This window comes from Cyphellophora europaea, assembly GCF_000365145.1.
Source record: "Cyphellophora europaea CBS 101466 unplaced genomic scaffold supercont1.6, whole genome shotgun sequence".
Taxonomy (NCBI): Eukaryota; Fungi; Ascomycota; class Eurotiomycetes; order Chaetothyriales; family Cyphellophoraceae; genus Cyphellophora; species Cyphellophora europaea.
In genome coordinates, this window is record NW_008481812.1 from 1,854,906 (window position 1) to 1,872,386 (window position 17,481).

The 17,481-nt window shown below is 52.2% G+C and overlaps 6 protein-coding genes across 6 annotated transcripts; 2 read left to right on the forward strand and 4 right to left on the reverse strand.

The window, feature by feature from the left end:
* Nucleotides 1-637: 637 nt before the first annotated feature.
* Nucleotides 638-2,116, reverse strand: HMPREF1541_06927 (uncharacterized protein; the record flags this gene model as incomplete). The annotated part of the gene is made up of 1 exon (XM_008721253.1): nucleotides 638-2,116. The coding sequence occupies one exon, from the start codon at nucleotides 2,114-2,116 to the stop codon at nucleotides 638-640; it is 1,479 nt and encodes a 492-aa protein (XP_008719475.1).
* A 1,029-nt stretch (nucleotides 2,117-3,145) lies between these two features.
* HMPREF1541_06928 (uncharacterized protein) lies at nucleotides 3,146-4,441 on the forward strand (the record flags this gene model as incomplete). Its single annotated transcript, XM_008721254.1, has 1 exon — nucleotides 3,146-4,441. One exon carries the CDS (start codon nucleotides 3,146-3,148, stop codon nucleotides 4,439-4,441), a length of 1,296 nt encoding a protein of 431 aa, XP_008719476.1.
* A 199-nt stretch (nucleotides 4,442-4,640) lies between these two features.
* Nucleotides 4,641-6,331, reverse strand: HMPREF1541_06929 (uncharacterized protein; the record flags this gene model as incomplete). Its single annotated transcript, XM_008721255.1, has 3 exons — nucleotides 4,641-6,006; nucleotides 6,061-6,113; nucleotides 6,170-6,331. The coding sequence occupies 3 exons, from the start codon at nucleotides 6,329-6,331 to the stop codon at nucleotides 4,641-4,643; spliced, it is 1,581 nt and encodes a 526-aa protein (XP_008719477.1).
* A 574-nt stretch (nucleotides 6,332-6,905) lies between these two features.
* Nucleotides 6,906-8,175, reverse strand: HMPREF1541_06930 (uncharacterized protein; the record flags this gene model as incomplete). The annotated part of the gene is made up of 3 exons (XM_008721256.1): nucleotides 6,906-7,621; nucleotides 7,696-8,067; nucleotides 8,127-8,175. The coding sequence occupies 3 exons, from the start codon at nucleotides 8,173-8,175 to the stop codon at nucleotides 6,906-6,908; spliced, it is 1,137 nt and encodes a 378-aa protein (XP_008719478.1).
* An 874-nt stretch (nucleotides 8,176-9,049) lies between these two features.
* On the forward strand, nucleotides 9,050-10,296 carry HMPREF1541_06931 (uncharacterized protein; the record flags this gene model as incomplete). Its single annotated transcript, XM_008721257.1, has 3 exons — nucleotides 9,050-9,075; nucleotides 9,124-9,846; nucleotides 9,891-10,296. The coding sequence occupies 3 exons, from the start codon at nucleotides 9,050-9,052 to the stop codon at nucleotides 10,294-10,296; spliced, it is 1,155 nt and encodes a 384-aa protein (XP_008719479.1).
* A 232-nt stretch (nucleotides 10,297-10,528) lies between these two features.
* Nucleotides 10,529-14,107, reverse strand: HMPREF1541_06932 (uncharacterized protein; the record flags this gene model as incomplete). Its single annotated transcript, XM_008721258.1, has 4 exons — nucleotides 10,529-11,012; nucleotides 11,060-11,805; nucleotides 11,881-12,278; nucleotides 13,006-14,107. 4 exons carry the CDS (start codon nucleotides 14,105-14,107, stop codon nucleotides 10,529-10,531), a joined length of 2,730 nt encoding a protein of 909 aa, XP_008719480.1.
* Nucleotides 14,108-17,481: the final 3,374 nt, after the last annotated feature.

Below are 17,481 nucleotides of genomic sequence, written 5' to 3' on the forward strand. Positions count from 1 at the left end.
ACTTGGTGGATCGTTTGGTGGCTCGGTACTCTGAGGTACCGTAGGTGTCTATTTATGTAGAAGGGTCGCGGGGGTTGGAACCGAATCGGTGGCCTTAGGTAGGGTGAATATTTATCGGTCAAGGTCTTGGTCGAAAGGTGGATCTGGAGGAAGGAAGAAGCATTACAGCTCTCCCAGGGCTTGATATTTATAGGTTTCCGTTCGAGATGTGAGAGAACGCATCACTCCGCGTTTGCGTGGGTCATTGTCGGCGCAGAGATGCCCGTTGGCTAGCCACGCGTCTCGTCACTTGAGAACTGAACGCTGCTAGGGCCTCGAATCGTTGGCCTTGGGTACTCTGAGGCGTGCGAAGAACGCCGTTTGCATCTGGTGCAACCACATGGCAATCAAGCTCTGACAAGCCGCCCTTGCATGATGGCGAGACTCATGCGTAGAAGTCTGCACTTTGCGAAGCAGTACTTGATTCGAGCGTTCATTGTGGCCAGACGCAAACGGTCCCTGCTCAGTACACATATCGTACCGTCTGCGTTTGCACAACTTTTGAGAGCGAGAAAGTTGGGCCCTGATAGACTAATGATCCCAGCGATGGCGCAAAACATCACTCTCGCATCACCAACAAAGAGCAGGCCAGATTCGTTCACATAGCATACCCAATGTGAGGGCTCGGTGAACGAGGACGGCGCAGCGAACCACCATTCACCACCCTTCCTTCAGGTACGGCCTCAGGAGTCGTGTAACGGCCTTCATACACGTAAGCCTTGAATTCGCGACCAAAGGATCCAAAACGCTGCCTCATCAGTTCCATCGTCTTCTTCCGATGTGCAGGGTTAAAACTATACTCCTGCCGCACGAAGATGGAGATGTACTCGTCTGCCTTCATTAGCTGCGATCGGCGCTTGCTGTCACGCGTCGAAGATGCGGACAACGATGTTGCAGCGGCTGCCGTCGATGCCTCAAACCCCAGGCGATCGCAGTGCTCGCGTACGAACATCCTTGTCGGTGACTCTCGATAGTTCATGCACACTAGCATGATGGTGACGACCTCGACCTCCTTGGTCTGCTTATTCCGCCGCCCCGCAGCCAGCGGCAGCACGACCGTCGGGTGTGGATGGTTGTTGGCCTGGGCACTCTCTCGCGCCATTTCCCACAGCCGCGCTGTGATGTGCAAACGCAGACCCTTGCTGGTAAGCTGGTGAGGCTCTTTGTCCTGAGTCCAGATGCGGTCGATGTCGCCGGAGTTGGCGAAGCAGTCAATATCCGGCGCGAGTAAGCCTGACTTGGCCAGTTTATCAGAGGTCCAGGCAAAGATGTCCTCGCTGGGATCATTTTCAACAATCTCCTTCTGAAGGCGGTAGAAGGCGCGTTCGTAGCCTTCGCCATAGCGGATGTCCATGTTGATATCGAAGAGGCCAATCAATGAGTACACACGGTCTTCCTCGCGCGTTGTCTCTCGCCCACCAGCCCAGCTCAAACGGGCAGCGATGCTGGCGAGCCGGATCCCTTCGTTTGAATTGATGTACTGCTTGGCGATGTTGGTGGCATTGTAGATCTGGTCCACGAGCTGCAGACGCGAGCCGATGAAGGACCACGTCGCGTTAAAGAAGATGGCGCGCCGTGGCGCGAGCAGCTCCTGTAGCGTCCAGCCACGCCGGAAGTACTCGGCGGGTCGGCCATAGTCCCTGTCCTCTGAGTCCTTGCTATGGTGCCATTCCATAAAGGCATTGGGATCTCGCTCGACTTCGGCAGCAGATAGCGTGATTGTCGCCAAAAAGATGTAACAGATTGCGGCCTCGTGGTACCACTTCCACATTGACATAACGGACGCGCTGAGTTCTGTCTGGTCATCCTCATTGTTCTTGTTGATACAGCAGGTGTCGATCCAGAAGTAGCGAAGGTTGTTGCGGCGTGCCATGTGACATCCCCATAGGATCTTGTCTAGGCCACTGCTGTAGGCACGCGGGGTTTGAGCACGCAGCAACGATTTGTCCAGAGCCATGTATTGTCGATAGGTTACCTCATTGTCGCCCCATCGGTGCGAGAGAATGGCATACTGCGCCGAGGGAAGATGATTGCCGAAGTCGGCGAGTTCGAGTGTGCGAGTATCGATGAGTCGCATGGTTCATTGGTGGGATGCTGCTGCTACCGGGACAGGAGCTGATGCCGCTCGGAAACAGCATTTATTCGTGTGGAAGTGAATGATATGAGATATCTTTCAAAACACCAACAGAAGCGTTTTGTTCCCAATGCCAACACCGAGGCTTGGAAGACTCAAATCGAGGAGACACTTTTGCGGCAACAGTGTAGGGATCTGTGCCGAGATTCCAGCCCCCACAGCCACAGCGGGTCGCCGGTAAATAGTCGTTCATGGCGTTCGTATTCTTCCTTCGGGTCCCGAAGACTGTATGCTGCTAAAAGCACGCTCAGCATACAGAAACATACGAGACTCGAGATTGCTTTGTGAGCAGCTGAGTGGGAAATGAGACAAGAAACAGATTTTGCATCCTTGTATGGCGCCGCTGTTCTTTCTCCCAGTATAAACATGCTATTGTTCTGACGCTCTGGTATCTGAAAGGATCTGAACAGGCCCATTTCGAAGAGCACCTCACGCCAAATGTGAGAACAGTACGAAGTAAGTGAGCCTCAGCGGTTACCACAATGCCGGGAAGTGCTGCGAAAAACGATCCTCCCTAGGCCGCGAGAGCCGCGATTTCGGGCAAGTGATCGACTTGTTGGATTGCCCACCAGAAGCTGCATATTCCACATTGGGAAAGCTAGCTTCCGAATCAGAAATACGCAGCCTTGTGTCAAGCTTCTGGCCCAGATTCAGCCTTGCAGATCTCGTCGCTCTTACGCTGACATCATTGGTTCGAAATGCCCCCATCATGACTTCCGCTGAAACGACATGCATCATGTAAGACAACTTCAGAGGCAGCACCGGAGCCAACCGGGATGCGCGGACTCAAGAATCAGGCAGTTGGCGCCGCTCCGATTGATAAGTTGTAGTTGCCTGACCTGAACGTCCGAAATCCGCTCAAGGAGACACAACGCAATTCCTATCAGCGCTGAGCTACATTGTGCCATCACGGTTCCACTTTGTTCAACAACCAGCAGAACCATCGACCCTGGCAAGTGTCCACCTACCCTGATGTCGTCGTTCGCGCCGGGTGCCTCGCCGCTTCTCCGCCTCACCCCGCTGCAGTTATCCGAACTGCCGCCGCACCCCGATCTTCCTCTTGGCTCATCGGCTATCCAGTCATTGAATCCCAAGAAGGAAGATGTGGATCAGCCGGATCTTCTTCCCTTTATCGTTACTCTTCTCAACGACGGTCTCTCGTTTCTGTCCAAGTCTCAAGTAGAGGCCAACTTCAAGAAGACTTCTACTAAGAAAGCAGACGGCTCCAATGCCTCCGTCGATGTGCTCACACGGAACTTCTCACGGTCAGCGCTAGAACGTGACGTCCCGTGGTACAACGAATCTAGCAGCATCAACGCAGGAGTGGACCCGCCCTCCGGCCAACGGGCAAGCAAAGCGCCAGAAGCGGACTCGAGTGCTGCAGCGAGCAACAGCCTCGCCGTTCCCACCGCCCCCGTGGACACGCGCCGCGCACGCTCTCCCAGCAATGCGTCCGCTCGATCCGTCGGCTCTGGCCAGGCTCCCAAGATACGTAGGAAGAAACCCACGGACATTCTGAATGAGTACTGGTTCACCCGGCGCTCTGTCCACAACTGCGTATCCGCCAAGCTTGAGTCCGGCACCGCATCTTGGGAGCAATTCGTATTCGGCTTGCTACACAACCATTCCAAGAACGAGCAAGAGTTCACGCCAAATCTCTTCGACACTCGTAAGGCCGTCGACTGGGACGGCCAAGTGCGAAAATTAGCTGAAGAAGGGAGCCTCCAGAGGAAAGGTTGGACCGATGTCAGTATTTCCATCAACGAGATGTGCCACGCGCTGCCCGGCATACTCGCACCGCGATGTTTCGGTGTTTTGGTGGTGGGTGGTAAGGTGCTTCCCGAGCAAGCTGTAGACGGCGGTGGTAGCAGCGTGAGGCCTAGCAGCGACAGCGCCAAGCGGTGGGCTGACGGCGAGAAGCAGAAGTTTGTCGTTGTCACGGTTCCCGTGAAGCTGGGCGTCGGCGTCAAAAAGGCCTTTTATGCCAACCACCGAAATCGTAAGGAAGGAGAGGGCCAGCAGAGAGAGGAGGTCGTTCAGGGACTTTACACCGCCGTGGAAACATGCACTCTGAGGTCGAAAGGTGCAGGCGAGGGAGAGGAGGTCGAGTGGATCATGACTACAGCTAGCGACGCTGCGGGCAACTTGCCAATGTGGATGCAGCGAATGTCTATCCCTGGAGTGTTACCCAAGGACGTGAGCTTCTTCATGAAGTGGATCAAGGATGTTGACGAAGCAAGGATCGAGGACGACTTGGGTGGCGCGTGATGGTGCCTCTTCTAGAAGAAAGCATGTCCTTCCACCTGCGGGCAAATGGACTAACAGCGACGTATTCTTTCTGCGATATCTGCAGACTGTCACTCACCATAGCCCCGAAACGAATAGTGTGCAGCCTGGCCACATGTTCCTATATGTTCGTCCTCAACTTTCAGTGGTGCTGTCTCTGTACTTGTAAAGAGGCACATCATTACTTTTGCTCGACATGAGCCATCGCGCCCGACTTGTTCTGCACATCATGATCCACCGACGCACGACTCTGCGCCTCTTCCTTGATCCTGAAAGCGTCGGGCACCGCAGCAGCACTTCCATCGAAGACATGAGCCATCTCTTCGAGACTGTGTCCGCGTGTCTCGGGGTAAAAGAACCAGACAACGGTAGTGATCACGACCAGAATCGCCACATATACAATGTAGTACTTCCACTGGATCGCTCCCAGCGCGATGGGGTTGACAAAAATGTTGAAGAAAACCGCCAGTGCGGTCGACCACTGGTTCATCGCGAGTCCGCGGGCCCGATAGGTGTAGTTCCAGATCTCGCACGTGTAGGAAACGAGGAGTGGCGTGAAGGCGATGTCGTAGAAGCCGTAGTAGAGGAACAAGAAAGGGATGACGGCGATGCCGGTAGCGGCATTGCCCGTGTTCGCGAATGAACCCGAGAGAGCCGAGATGAAGACGTAGCAGGCAAGCATGCCAAAGCAGGAAACCAGGAATAGTGGCCGACGGCCGAGTCGATCGACGAGGAAAGCCGCACTGACGGCCAGTATCAAGTTCCAGACTTGCAAGAAACCGGAGATCATAGTCTGATCTGTGACCGAGGTGATGCCGACTGTCAGAAGAACTGGAGCGAGGTAGTAGCTGGCGATGCCGACTCCGTTCCATTGGGCGAACACCCCCAAGGTGATTGTGATGAAGGATCGATGTCTGTTGCCCTTGGTCGCGAACATCTGGCGATAGCTTGTCTCGGCCTTGATCCGATCTTCTAGCTCGATGGCGCTGGAGATCTCGTTGAACTCGAAATCTGCCAAAGGAGAGACCTGGTCACCGCCGCCGTGGTATTTTATGAGGAAGGCACGGGCCTCCTCATGTCGACCTTTGGAGATGAGCCAGCGAGGAGATTCTTTGGCCATCAAGAAACCTGGAAGCGCAGCCACCGGAATGCATATCTGGCAGACAGAGGGAATGCGCCATGCCCAGTAACTATCGTAATTTCGGGTTCCGTACGTAACCCACGCGGCCAGCAGAGATCCGACGTACCAGCCGCAGTTGTAAAGAGCCGTGAGATTCGCGCGATGGGTCGGATAGGCGGTTTCGGTCATGAGTAGGGGGACTGACGCGGACCAGAAAGATGAGGCACCTCCGATGCAAAGTCTACCCAGGACGAACATAGTCGGGTTCTGTGCCGCGGTCTGAAGAGCAGTGCCGATGACCAACCAGAAATAGCCGACAGCGACCGTTTTCTTGCGTCCAAAGCGGTTGTTGGACCATGCGATGACAGGATAGCAGCAGAAAGCTCCCAAGGATTGCACAGCGTTGAGAAAACCGAGCCATGCACCTCTACAGGCACCAGTACGTTAGCTTTGGGCTTTAGATAGTCGGCTGTATACGTACTTGGGATGGTGCAATGCTTCTTGCCACTGTGGTAGGGCTTGAAGACCGTTCATCTGACGCGCGACGGTCAGCAGTGTGTCATGACGGTCGAACAGAGCGGCAGTCTCACCATTGACCCATCGTATCCATTCGCGGAAGAGAAAAGGAACAGTGACCAAAGACAGAAGTTGAGATAGACCAGATGAGGCTTCTGCCACCATCGCAATCCATCCTGGGGAAGAACGGCAGCAAGTGCCGCACCGATACCTCTTTCTGCTGGATTGTTGGTCATCTTGTGTTTTCTTGTTCGTTCTGTCAGCCGTGGAGCTTTGGATCGTGTGCTGGTGAAGCTATTGCGCCGGAACCTGAGATTCTTGTAGAGATGGACATCCCCACAAGCATATATAGTACATGAAGCTTGGGGTTTCCTTCGACAAGTACAGTCGCCGGCTCGAGGCCATCACCAGACCGAATCCTAGACAAGCTCCAGTTTCTTCAGATTGCGGGGTCTCCGTAACTCCCCGTGAGCCATCTCTGCGTGCTGCTAGCGCGGGTACCTCTGGATGCGCAACCTATCCACGCAAAATTTTCAATAAACTAGCGATATGGAGTAATGTCGGGCTTAGGTAAAATTGGGGTTACTAATCTGGGCGTGCTGAGCATATCCCGTTTCTATACGGAGGAGAAACTTAGATCTCGGCATTGAACAAGGTGCCGTTCCCCAGAGCCCCTTCTTCGAAAGGTGCGGGTTCAGATTATTCTGTCGAGTTCTTTTCGAACACTATCGGATGAGCGGTGACAACGCAGTGCCCGTCGAGAAATCTAGAGGGTGTCAAGATGTGTATTATCATTGATCGTAGCATCTGTCATACTGTGTCCTGCGGGTAGACTAAACCAGCGTCTTTCCGAATCTTGTCCATGAGCTGCATCATACGTATCGACTCGTCAAGTGGGACAACAGCGTTCTCTGTTCTGCCAGCGGCGATATCGCGTGCAACTGCATCTGCCTCCCAGAAGAAGCCCAGCGTGTCCTTGGGCTTCTCGACAGTAAAGATCCTCTCAGTCTCGGACTTCTCTTCCCCTGGTGACGCTGGATAGAGGAGGATACGAAAACCGCCGGGCACACTTGCGGCTAAGCCAAAGATGAGAATGCTTCCGCATGATCCGTCAATGCGGGCAAAGTCATCGGGTGATTTGCACTTGAAAGAAGACGTGCAGATTGCCGTCTTTGTTGATTCGTGTCCGGTGGTGTCTTTTGAAGGATAGTCAAGCACAATCACATTCGAAAGATCCATCCCATCATGGATATCGAGTGAAGATGTGACAACTGGTGTAGGATGCTGCAGTCCTAGTTTCCAGTCACCGAGTATGACCGAAGCATAGGTTAACGCGTAGATGCCGATGTCAAGAAGAGCGCCAGCGCCCAGAGCGGGATCTTTGAGACGATGGGTAGACGGCAGCGTGTCCAGGGGCATCTTGTTCCCAAAATCCACGAACATGCGATGTACATCACCAATGGTCTTCTTTACGAAAAGTTCCTCCTTTAGCGCGGAGAATAATGGCGAGAACCTCGTCCAAACGGCTGGTAGCATGTCAGTCCCTGCGTTGGAGATTCATGGACTCTGGTTTCGAGACCGGAGAAAGAGGCAGACATACCTTCCATAAGGAAGACGCCTTTTTCTCTCGCCGCGTCGACCACCTCCTGACCTTCCTTTGCATTGATAGTAAGTGGCTTTTCGCACAAAACGTGCTTGCCCGCGGCAATAGCATCCAGGCAGTTTTTCTTATGCTCAGAGTGCGGTGTTCCCACGTAGACAATATCGACATTAGTGTCTGTGTATACTGCTTGATAGCTGTCGTACACACGGGGTCGCGTGTGTGTTGTCGTTTCTTTCCAACAATTGGCGACGAAGGTCTTGCCTTTCGAGATGGACGAAGAGCCGACCGCACTTATTGCATGTCTGCAGTCAGCGTCTGGACGATCGGCCAGCAGATCCTTCGTGAACATGGTTGAAATCCATCCGGTGCCTGCAATGGAAAACTCATTAGTTTCACTTGACGGAGGGCTAGAGTCTATCGGTACTCACCTAGAATACCCCAACGCAGCATCGGGACAGCTACTTCTGTGCCAGTCATACTGTGTTTGTTCCTTGCTTATGGCGGTCGATTGCTGGCCTAATGTCAATTAGCGACGTGTGTCACTTGATCACGACAGATTCGCGATGAGGTATCAAATGCTATGAGCTTCTTCGATATGTCTCAGAAAATCGAGCAGCGCTTAAGCAGGACTGAACTATCCTGACCTGCCAGCAGATGCTGAACCACAGGGAGGATAATGTCACGTTACTAAACCTAGCTTGATGCTTATCAGTACAGCGAAGTGACATTCGGCCGTGATGCCGTGAATTTTCTTTTGCTGCATTCTGAATATTCCCACTCCGACTCCATCCAGCCACGTGGGCTGATGGAGGTATGCACATCCATAGTTGAATAGGTCGGGGTAACACAGCGCCAAATTCTGTGCGGGGCAATATGGGTTCAATCTTGGTGGGGCCCCAAATCTCTTCGTAGTGCAAGATTATCAGCTGATAGCCGGGGAGTTGCGGCGAAGACATTCTCGGGGAGTTGCGGCCAAGGTGTCGACCCCGCCCCAGGTCTGCAGCTACATGGCTGGGCCCTTGGTATCAAGGAAGGACCGAAGAAGAATCAAGAAGTTGGGAGTCAAATCCTTAGAAAAGTAACATATTGGTGGCTCCCACTCTATCACACGTATCACGCCACTGGCGGAAGTGTTGACGGAGCTGTACTCTGCCATAGATTACGCGAGCTCCTCCGCGGCATAAGGGAAGTGGTCTAGCGTTACTGCAACCTACGTCTCGGACAACTTGGATCTCTCAGAGCTCGCTCAGCAATTTGTAGCTGGTCGCGGGGCTGTTCTGATACATCTATAAACGGCAACGGTACTGAGAAACGACTTGATAGTACAAAGAGACTTGCAGAAGCCTCCACGATGCCCGTCAGGATAGGGATTATTGGGTAGGTCTGCCCAGAAACTCAGATCTCTCTGTACTCATGCTTCTCTAGCTGCGGCGAGATCACACAGGTGGTCCATATTCCCACAATCGGTCATCTTTCCGATCTGTTCACCATAACATATCTCTGCGATGTTTCCAATGATGCGCTTGTACACTGTCAGGGGCGTATAGCTGGCAAACAGCCTAGCGTCACTCGGAACGCCGAAGATCTCTGCTGTTCTCCCAATGTCGACGTTGTGCTCGTTGCGAACAGCGATGCGTTTCATGTCCCTCATACGCTGCTCGGGCTCAAGTACAACAAGACAGTCTTGGTCGAGAAGCCAATGGCTCTCAACCTGAGAGATGCAGATCTGATAATTGAGGCTGAGAAGGCCTCGAGTGGCCAAGTCATGGTGGGTTATATGCGCAGGTATGCGGCTGCATTCCAAGACGCAGTCAAAGAGTTAGGAGGACGAACGATTCTCTACGCCAGGGTTCGAGACATTATTGGGCCGAATGCCGCGTTTGTCACACAATCTGGTACCTTCCCGAAGGTCTTCAGCGACTTCAGCGCTGAGGACTCCAACGAACTCAAGGCTCGGACAGATGGTTTCTTGGAGCAAGCGCTTGTCCAAGAACTGGGCCTACCTGTCACTCCATCAAACACGTTGATGTGGCGTCTGCTCGGTGGCCTAGGTTCACACGACTTGAGCGCCATGAGAGAGGTCCTAGGAATGCCAGAAGAAGTAAGAGGTGCGGTCAACTGTGGATCTACTGAGAATCTCTTCTGGAGGTGAGTCTCTTTCTGCCATAAAGCCCTTCACTTATGTTCGACAGTGCGCTCTTCCAATATCCCAGTTTCGCTGTGTCTTACGAATCTGGCATCGACAGCGTACCACGATTCGACGCGGCCATCGAGATCTTCACGCAAGACAAGACAGTCAAGATCTGCTACGATACACCCTACATCAAAGGTCTACCGACGACCATGTTCATTCGCGAGAAACTACTAGACGGATCTTACCGTGAGTCGACGACTCGCAGAACCTACGAGGATCCCTATACGCTTGAGTTCAAGGAGCTGTATGCTGTGGTGACGGAAGGGAAACCCATCAAGACGACCCCAGCTGATGCGAGGAAAGATGTTGAAATTTTCGGCATGATCATGCGCGCAGGCGCGCGTGGTGACAATAGCAGCTCGGCATCCAAAGTTGCACCCCTGACGAATGGGAACAGTCACTAGACCGGTCTTGGGCTGCATTGAGGAGATGTAGATGGGCAATGCAGAAGTAAAATGTTCACATATCGCTGATTGTACAGATGCCGAAACCCACTTCATCAGGTTCAAAGCATAGCTCATCTGGCTTTCACTGATCATCCCAAACTTGATCAATGCTTTCCAGAAGCTCGTTCTCAATCTTTCTTGTGCTCAGCCCACTGCACCAGTCGAAGAGTCTGGGCCAACACGCTCCTGGTTAGCTCATCCCGGCGTATAGCTCCTCAATAAGCTCTAGGGCTGCAATGGTATCAGGACTCTCACCCTCCCAATAACGCAGCTTGTCCATGCACATATCGATTGCATGATCGTAAGGGTGCCGTTCCCCTTGCCGTGGTGAGTAAAAGTCCGTGTTATCCACCGTTTTGGTGGCAAGAAGCATGAGCGCGTTGACGATAGACTGGCGCAGACCGTACCAGGTGCCGTGGTGGCGGTGAGTGACTGCCTCAGCGGTCTCAATGTTCAAGCAGTTCATGATACCTTTCCTGCACATCGCTTGCACTTGCTGCATGGTGATGTGGTCGGAGATGTTGGGCGTGGAGTGCACGGCGCAGTAGACGAATGGTCGGTAAAGCAGGCTACGGATACACCGATTTCTTCCTTCTGTGCAGTAGCGAAGCTCATCGATTGGCTGACCAGGGGGCAGGTCGTCAGATCTAATTGCTGCTGGGAGTGATGCCTTCCTGATGTCGAGTTAGCGGCACACTTGGAACAGGGGGATGATGCACACCATATAGTCAGCTGCGTCTCAATATTCTCTGCAATGCTTATCATGTCACTCATGTTCATCTGCGCCCAGCTTCTGTGATCTTGCCGATAGAACGCGTTCAGAACACGGTTTTGTATTCGACGAAGCGCGATTTCGCTCAGATAGTAAAACCACGATTGTTCCTCGGTCTGCTGATAGGATGTCATCGATGAAGTTGATTGTACTTGAGAAGGCATCGAGGTGGACGAAGCTGGAGTTTGGAAGTTTAGCGCTTCCTCTGGACTCCGTACGGGACTCAGAGGCGTTGGAGGTGATGGGAATAGGTACGGGTAGCTGAGCTTGCAAAGATCAGATTGAGGAACATCCAGCGTTTCCCGAAGTTCGCATTCAGACTTGAGGACGGTCCAGTAAAGTCGTTGCTCCAATCTCTTCTGCTTTGTATCGTGAACCAAATCGATAGCTTCGTCGCTCATTGCAGCTTGGCGTCTGAGATATAGGGAATAAGTTGAACCTGCTTGGTGGAAAGCCAACCATGCTTCGAGTGGCCGGAGCGTGTACATCAGATAGATGCCTGATAGGACGTAGCATTGGCCGGCCGTGATGCTGATATCAAGCAGTCCTGTCCTTCTGCGGGCAAGTTGGTAGTACGCGTCAGCCGCAGGTCGAGAACTTCCTAGTTCTTTCGCAGAGCTGCGGTTGGTCAAACAACCGCCATCTTGGGAGGCCTCGAAAGGACGTGCTACTGAGCCCAGTGCACAGGCTAGAAGCTAATGACGCAATCAGTATCTGGTCACTGACATGACGCCAGCTGTTTGAGGAGCTAGCAGTAAATATGTACGCACCACGATGCAAGTTGATGGCTCCCAGTCGATGCCATCCTCGGCGATCCTTCTCGCATCTTGACGAAGCTGTATGGCATCGAGAATTGGATTTTTGATATGTACAAACTCTAGGAACCGTTCCACAAGCCTAGGGATCTCTGTCTCATTGATGGTTTGGTTCCAACGACCATTACTTTGCTCGTTCGTGGAGTTCGTGTGAGAGTGGATTCCAGCTTGATCCTTGATGAGAACCTCGTGCGACAAAAAGTCTTTAGGTCTCTTGTTGCCAAAGATTGGCCATGATAGGACATGATCAACAGTTGCAAAAGCTGTAGGCACCTCCAAGCTCTCAGACAAGTACTGGTGTACGGAGGAATCGGCACCGTTCTGTCGTTGTCTGGAGGCATTTTCCGCAGCATCTATAGCCGGTGGTACATAGCCCACATGGTTCTGTTCATGAGATTCACGTGCGGATTGTATGTGATCGAGTCTGTCTAAAGTCTCATCCAGCTTTTCCAGAATTAACAGACTGGCGGGATCGAAGCTTCGGAGGTTAGATAATGGACACAATGTGCTTGCCAAACAATCAACTTACGACGAGTGATTTAACCGCGGGTCATATGAGCAAGGGAGATCAGTCTTGATGCATGACGCGCAGCGTGGTCGTTGATTCCCACACTTGATCTTCTTTGCTCTGCATGTCTCACAGGCCGTTACAGCTCGTTTTCGAGAGTACGTCCTAATTTTCGATGCCTGAGCGGGGAGCGTCGGAGTTTCGGCGACATCCGGTGATCTTGTAGCGCCGGAAGCTGGAATTGCGGGGGAGTACATAAGATACTAGTGTACAGCGATGTGCACGTGGGTTTTGGACGTCCGAATTTATCAGATATGAAAACGAAACGAAGTGCTAGAACAGGCGATGCAGGGATAATGAGGATCTTGGCTGGAATCTCCCCACATTCCTACTCCCATCTTCCGGGGAGAACCGGTGATAATGCCGAGACTGCACCTAGAATTTTACGAGATGAAAGGATTTGAAGTTTTCGCCATTACAGGCAGTCCTGCGTCTCATCGGCTCTGGCACTCGCTGTTGTGTGACTTATACAGAGAGCTAAGTACCGCCACAATATCCACTTCCACAAATACGCAAATCTCCAAGCAGAAACGGGTATTCGAGTGTAGCCTGTCTGCCAACTCGTACCCATTCAGGCTCCTTCTCAAGTCCCGCGATTTTGTCTCTCCATTGTCTGATCTTGGGTATCCATGAGTCCCTAAGCTCTGGTCTAATCATACCCAGGCCTTCAAGTCCTTGGCATATCATGATAGACTCCCACATACGCTGCCTCCAATCCTGATCATCATTCTCCGTGTACCACCAGCCGTCATTAAAATCTTCCTGAAAGTCGGGCCCAGCCTGTCCTCTAGCCTCTTTCCAGTGAGGCTGCCATCGGGAACTCTGCAACACCCATACGAGAGCGATGTTGTTGTTCAGCTCATTACCGCGGCTGCCTTCTGCCTTTTCAGCATAGGGGCCAGTCTTATTCACTGCACGCCTAGGATCCATACTGCCGTTCGGCATCTGTACATCCTTGGCACTAGTCTGGCCCGCGAAACACGCAAAATCTGGTAAGCAATACTTGATGAACTCCAAACGAGTTTCGACACTCAGCCTTCGGGACTGGCAGTCGTAACTCAAGAACGTCTCGAAGTCAGGGCCAAACAGTTCGCCGTAGATCGCGAGATGGAAGAGCGTTCGTGACGCTTCAGCGCTGATTGTGTAGGCATCGCTAACTCCACCATCCCAGAAATTGGGAGTCTGATACCATTGCACGCCAACACACTTGTCGATCACGTCAGTGACTGGATTGATGACGGAAAACCGCATAAGATGTAGTTGTCGTATTCTTGCCATCGTCAAACCACAGTGTGTCAGCGCCAAGTCCAGAAGCCCGTCAATGCCTCGTTCTAGGGTCGAAGCTAGCTGTCTCTCGTTGTTTTCATCATCGCGTGCCCAGTGACCTAGTTCGTGGGCAGTAGCAGCCACTAGAAAATAAGGCGACGGACGGAAAAAGATGTTTGACTGAGCTGCTGCCAGTCGTAGAATAGTTCTCGGAGGAGCAGACCCGAGGATATCGCGCAGCTTTTTGCATGATGAGCAGAGGTTCGTATAGTCTTCGATGTTGTGTAAATGATCGGCAAGCTGGAGCAAAAGATCGTCCGAGAGCGAGAGGAAGTGCGTGGGAGCCATGAAATGCCAACGATATGTGGTCCTTGGAACACCCGACTTCAGTTCTGGGAGTGGAAAGAGTGACACCCGATGAACACAGGCTGGCACCAAAAGTACTTGGAAAGAAGCGTCATTAGGTGGATACATCCGTACTCTTCATAGGGCTGAGTTACGACCTTTGGCCCGGGCTGCTCCCGCCTAACCTACCTGGCTACACAACTCACAATCAACCACGCTCCTTTGGATGTCATGATGAGAGGCCTCTGCTTTCATGCCACCACGTCTGCGAAAAGACCTACTCCAACGTGGTAGAGCTTTGTTTAACCAAAACTCCTGTTGATATTGCCACCAGCACGATTCGTTGCACAGTTGCACCTGCTCATCCATCGACCATCGTTGGTAAATCGGGCACTGAAGCTCAGCAAAATCGCTCGACCTGTCCTACTGATGACCTTCATTCAGGATGGTACATTGGACCTTCGCAAATTCTCTACACTGCTAGTTGTGATGCAACCCATCAGAGAGACGACCAAGTGGGCATGTCTAGCAGCCTCGTATCTAGGCTTATTGCTTCTCAAAATTCTGTCGAACTGTCGGGGACGTGATCCAGGATTATGAGAGATTCGGATAGCTCATTCCTACAAGGGTTGTTTCGCCAGAGAGCGGCATGTGTCTGTCCTGTCAACCCGAGCCGTCACATCAACACTCGTACGGACTGACATCCAAGCTGCTCGTATCGATCCCATTCCCACCTCCCCTCCTCGCACTCTCCGCTCGCGTCTCGTCGTGCTCTTATCGGACGTTGCATTCGTCTCTTCAGATGCGGTCTTGGCCGCAACACTCTTGACGCCTTTGATAGGAGAGGGGGAAGGTCTCCTAGAGCGCTGCATAGCTCATTTTCCACAGTGGACTTTTCAGAACAGCCCAAAACGCTTGGCAAGCTGGAATGCATCAGACGCCATTTGGCGCGAACGCTAGCCTGCCACTGTTCGCGTTGTGCGAGTCGAGGAGAAGTTCAAGCTTACGGTGGGCAGAGTAATGAGACAAACGTCTACTCTGCCTTGCCGAACATCATCATTCCAGCAATCTAGAGTGCCACATCAGTGACATGCAGCATCTACCTGATGGTGTTTTGAAGCAGACCTTTGAAGTGAAGCCGAGCCCATGTCTAAGAAGTAGTCTCGGCTCTCAGTCCTAGCTACCGGCGATCTACGGCCGCGATGATCACGCCACAAAGCTTGAATACGAGGTCCGTGTTTAGGGCTTCCCGATCTGAGGAATGTATAGCCCTATGGCAGCCGCCACTTTCCGTTATACAATGACAGTTGAAGAAAACCGAGATCAGCGTCATTCCCAAGTGATGTGTTTCTGCAGGAACTTCAGGACACAATCTCGACGAGATCTGTACAACCCCCGGTCTGTTTGAAGCTGGAAAGCACTTGTTCTGAAGCACCGTAGTTTGAGGAATGAGCATTGAGCATTTACTGTACTGACTTGAAGTGGGAGGAGGGATAACCGTGACAGACTAGAACCCAGCTACGTACTTGTTCGACAAGGTACGGAATAGGCATTCAATTTCCTTTCCCCGTATACAGCCCCTGCCAACGCCTCCATCTAAACCACTTCAGGACAGCCGGATCGTTTTGACATCGGCAGATGGTTACCGATAGAGTTTGCAACACGGCATCCCCCTTTGCTTCGAGATTACTTTACTTGGACATCCAGATACTGTCCAAATCTCGTCCTGAACGTGCTGGAAAAGCCTTACAGTAGAGAACACTGGGTCTCGATGCGTCAAACATAGCGCAGGGTATTCGCTCGTTTGCAGATTTCGTGTTCTGCCAAATTGTACGGCTTATCGCCACAATTTACCGTATAGCTGCATTCCCCTTCTATTCATCTCCCGTGCCAAGAATGATAGCAGTCTTAGATTTCGTGTATAAGTCGTTGATACAGCTTCAGTTTATGTTCATCGATCGGGGCAGATGATACAGCATGAGGTCTTCGTACTTACTAGCATTGGCCGCCGTTGCCTACGGTCAACTGCAACCAAGAGAGAATCCTCAAGCGCAATGTCCAGTTGTTACTGTCGAGCTACAGCCGCTATACTACGACGAATTCTTTCCCACGGATGCTGTCATTGATCCGTTCCGGGATGGTCATCCATACACGGTCACAAATGCACCCACAGAGGTGCACATTTTGAGCTATTCTACAAAGACGATATTCCCCAGCTCAATTCGTCCAACCTCGGCATCATCTTCAAGTCCTTCCTCCAGCACAACCTCGCAGTCTGGGACATTGGCACCATCTCCAGGTCTTTCTTCCAGTACAACTTCGCAGTCAGGAACGTTGGCATCAACGAGCATCACGTCTACTGCATCGACAAATTCGGATCTGTACATCGGCCAGGGAATACCAACAGGTGTCGTATTAGATCTCTCGACTGATCGGTTCATTTTTCTCGCATACACGAATATACCGCAAGCTACTCTTGAGCCGCGAAAGCTTGAAGAGAGGGCAGTCCAGCCGCCAAGTGGCACTGTATCAGCACTGACCCTAGTTGACCTTGTGGCACCAACAGGACTACCTGGCGGCATTTCTCAAGACAATTGTGACGACTCCAGTCCACTACTCCTCCGTGCTGGATTGTTAGTACAGTATGATCGTGCTGTGGCGAAACAGAGCTCTGACTTAACCCCTCTCCTTGGCTTTTTGACCCCGTCTGTTGCGGATGAAGTCAATGCGACGTTCTCCTTTGAGAATGGCTATCTCCGATGGATCACTGCAGAACAGGGAGTTGCAAGGTTTTACGACTGCAACGGCGCATTTTTCGCAGGCTTTGGAGGTGCACCCAATGCATGCGTTGAGATTCTGATTGGAGCAATTGCTGGGCAGTCATGTATCGACCGAGTCAGACGTACAGCGATCCCAAACCCCACTTTCACTGCACCGGTGGCTCTCTCGACGTCAACGGGAGCATCTTCCACGGCTTCTCGGTCTAGCCAATCTCTGGTCAGCTCGACCTACACTTCAAGCGCAAGCAGCTCTTCCACGACAGCCTCGCTTGATACCACGATCATATCAAGCACGAGCAGGACTACAACTCTCAACAGCTTCTCAACAGTCTCCCAGTCGAGCACCTTCCCCTCGTCCGGCTCCACTAGTAGTTCCGTCTCTCGTACTACTTCCGTAAGTCAGTCGCTATCGACTGGAGCAAGCACCACTTCTATAGGGACATCTTTTACAGGCTCTTTCACCACCGCATCTCAAAATACCATACTGCAATCAAGTAGCACAACAACAACAACGATATCATCGTCACAATCACCGAGCAGCTTGGATCTATCGAGCAGTCTGATTTCGACGACCAGTTCAGGGTCGTCAAGCACACC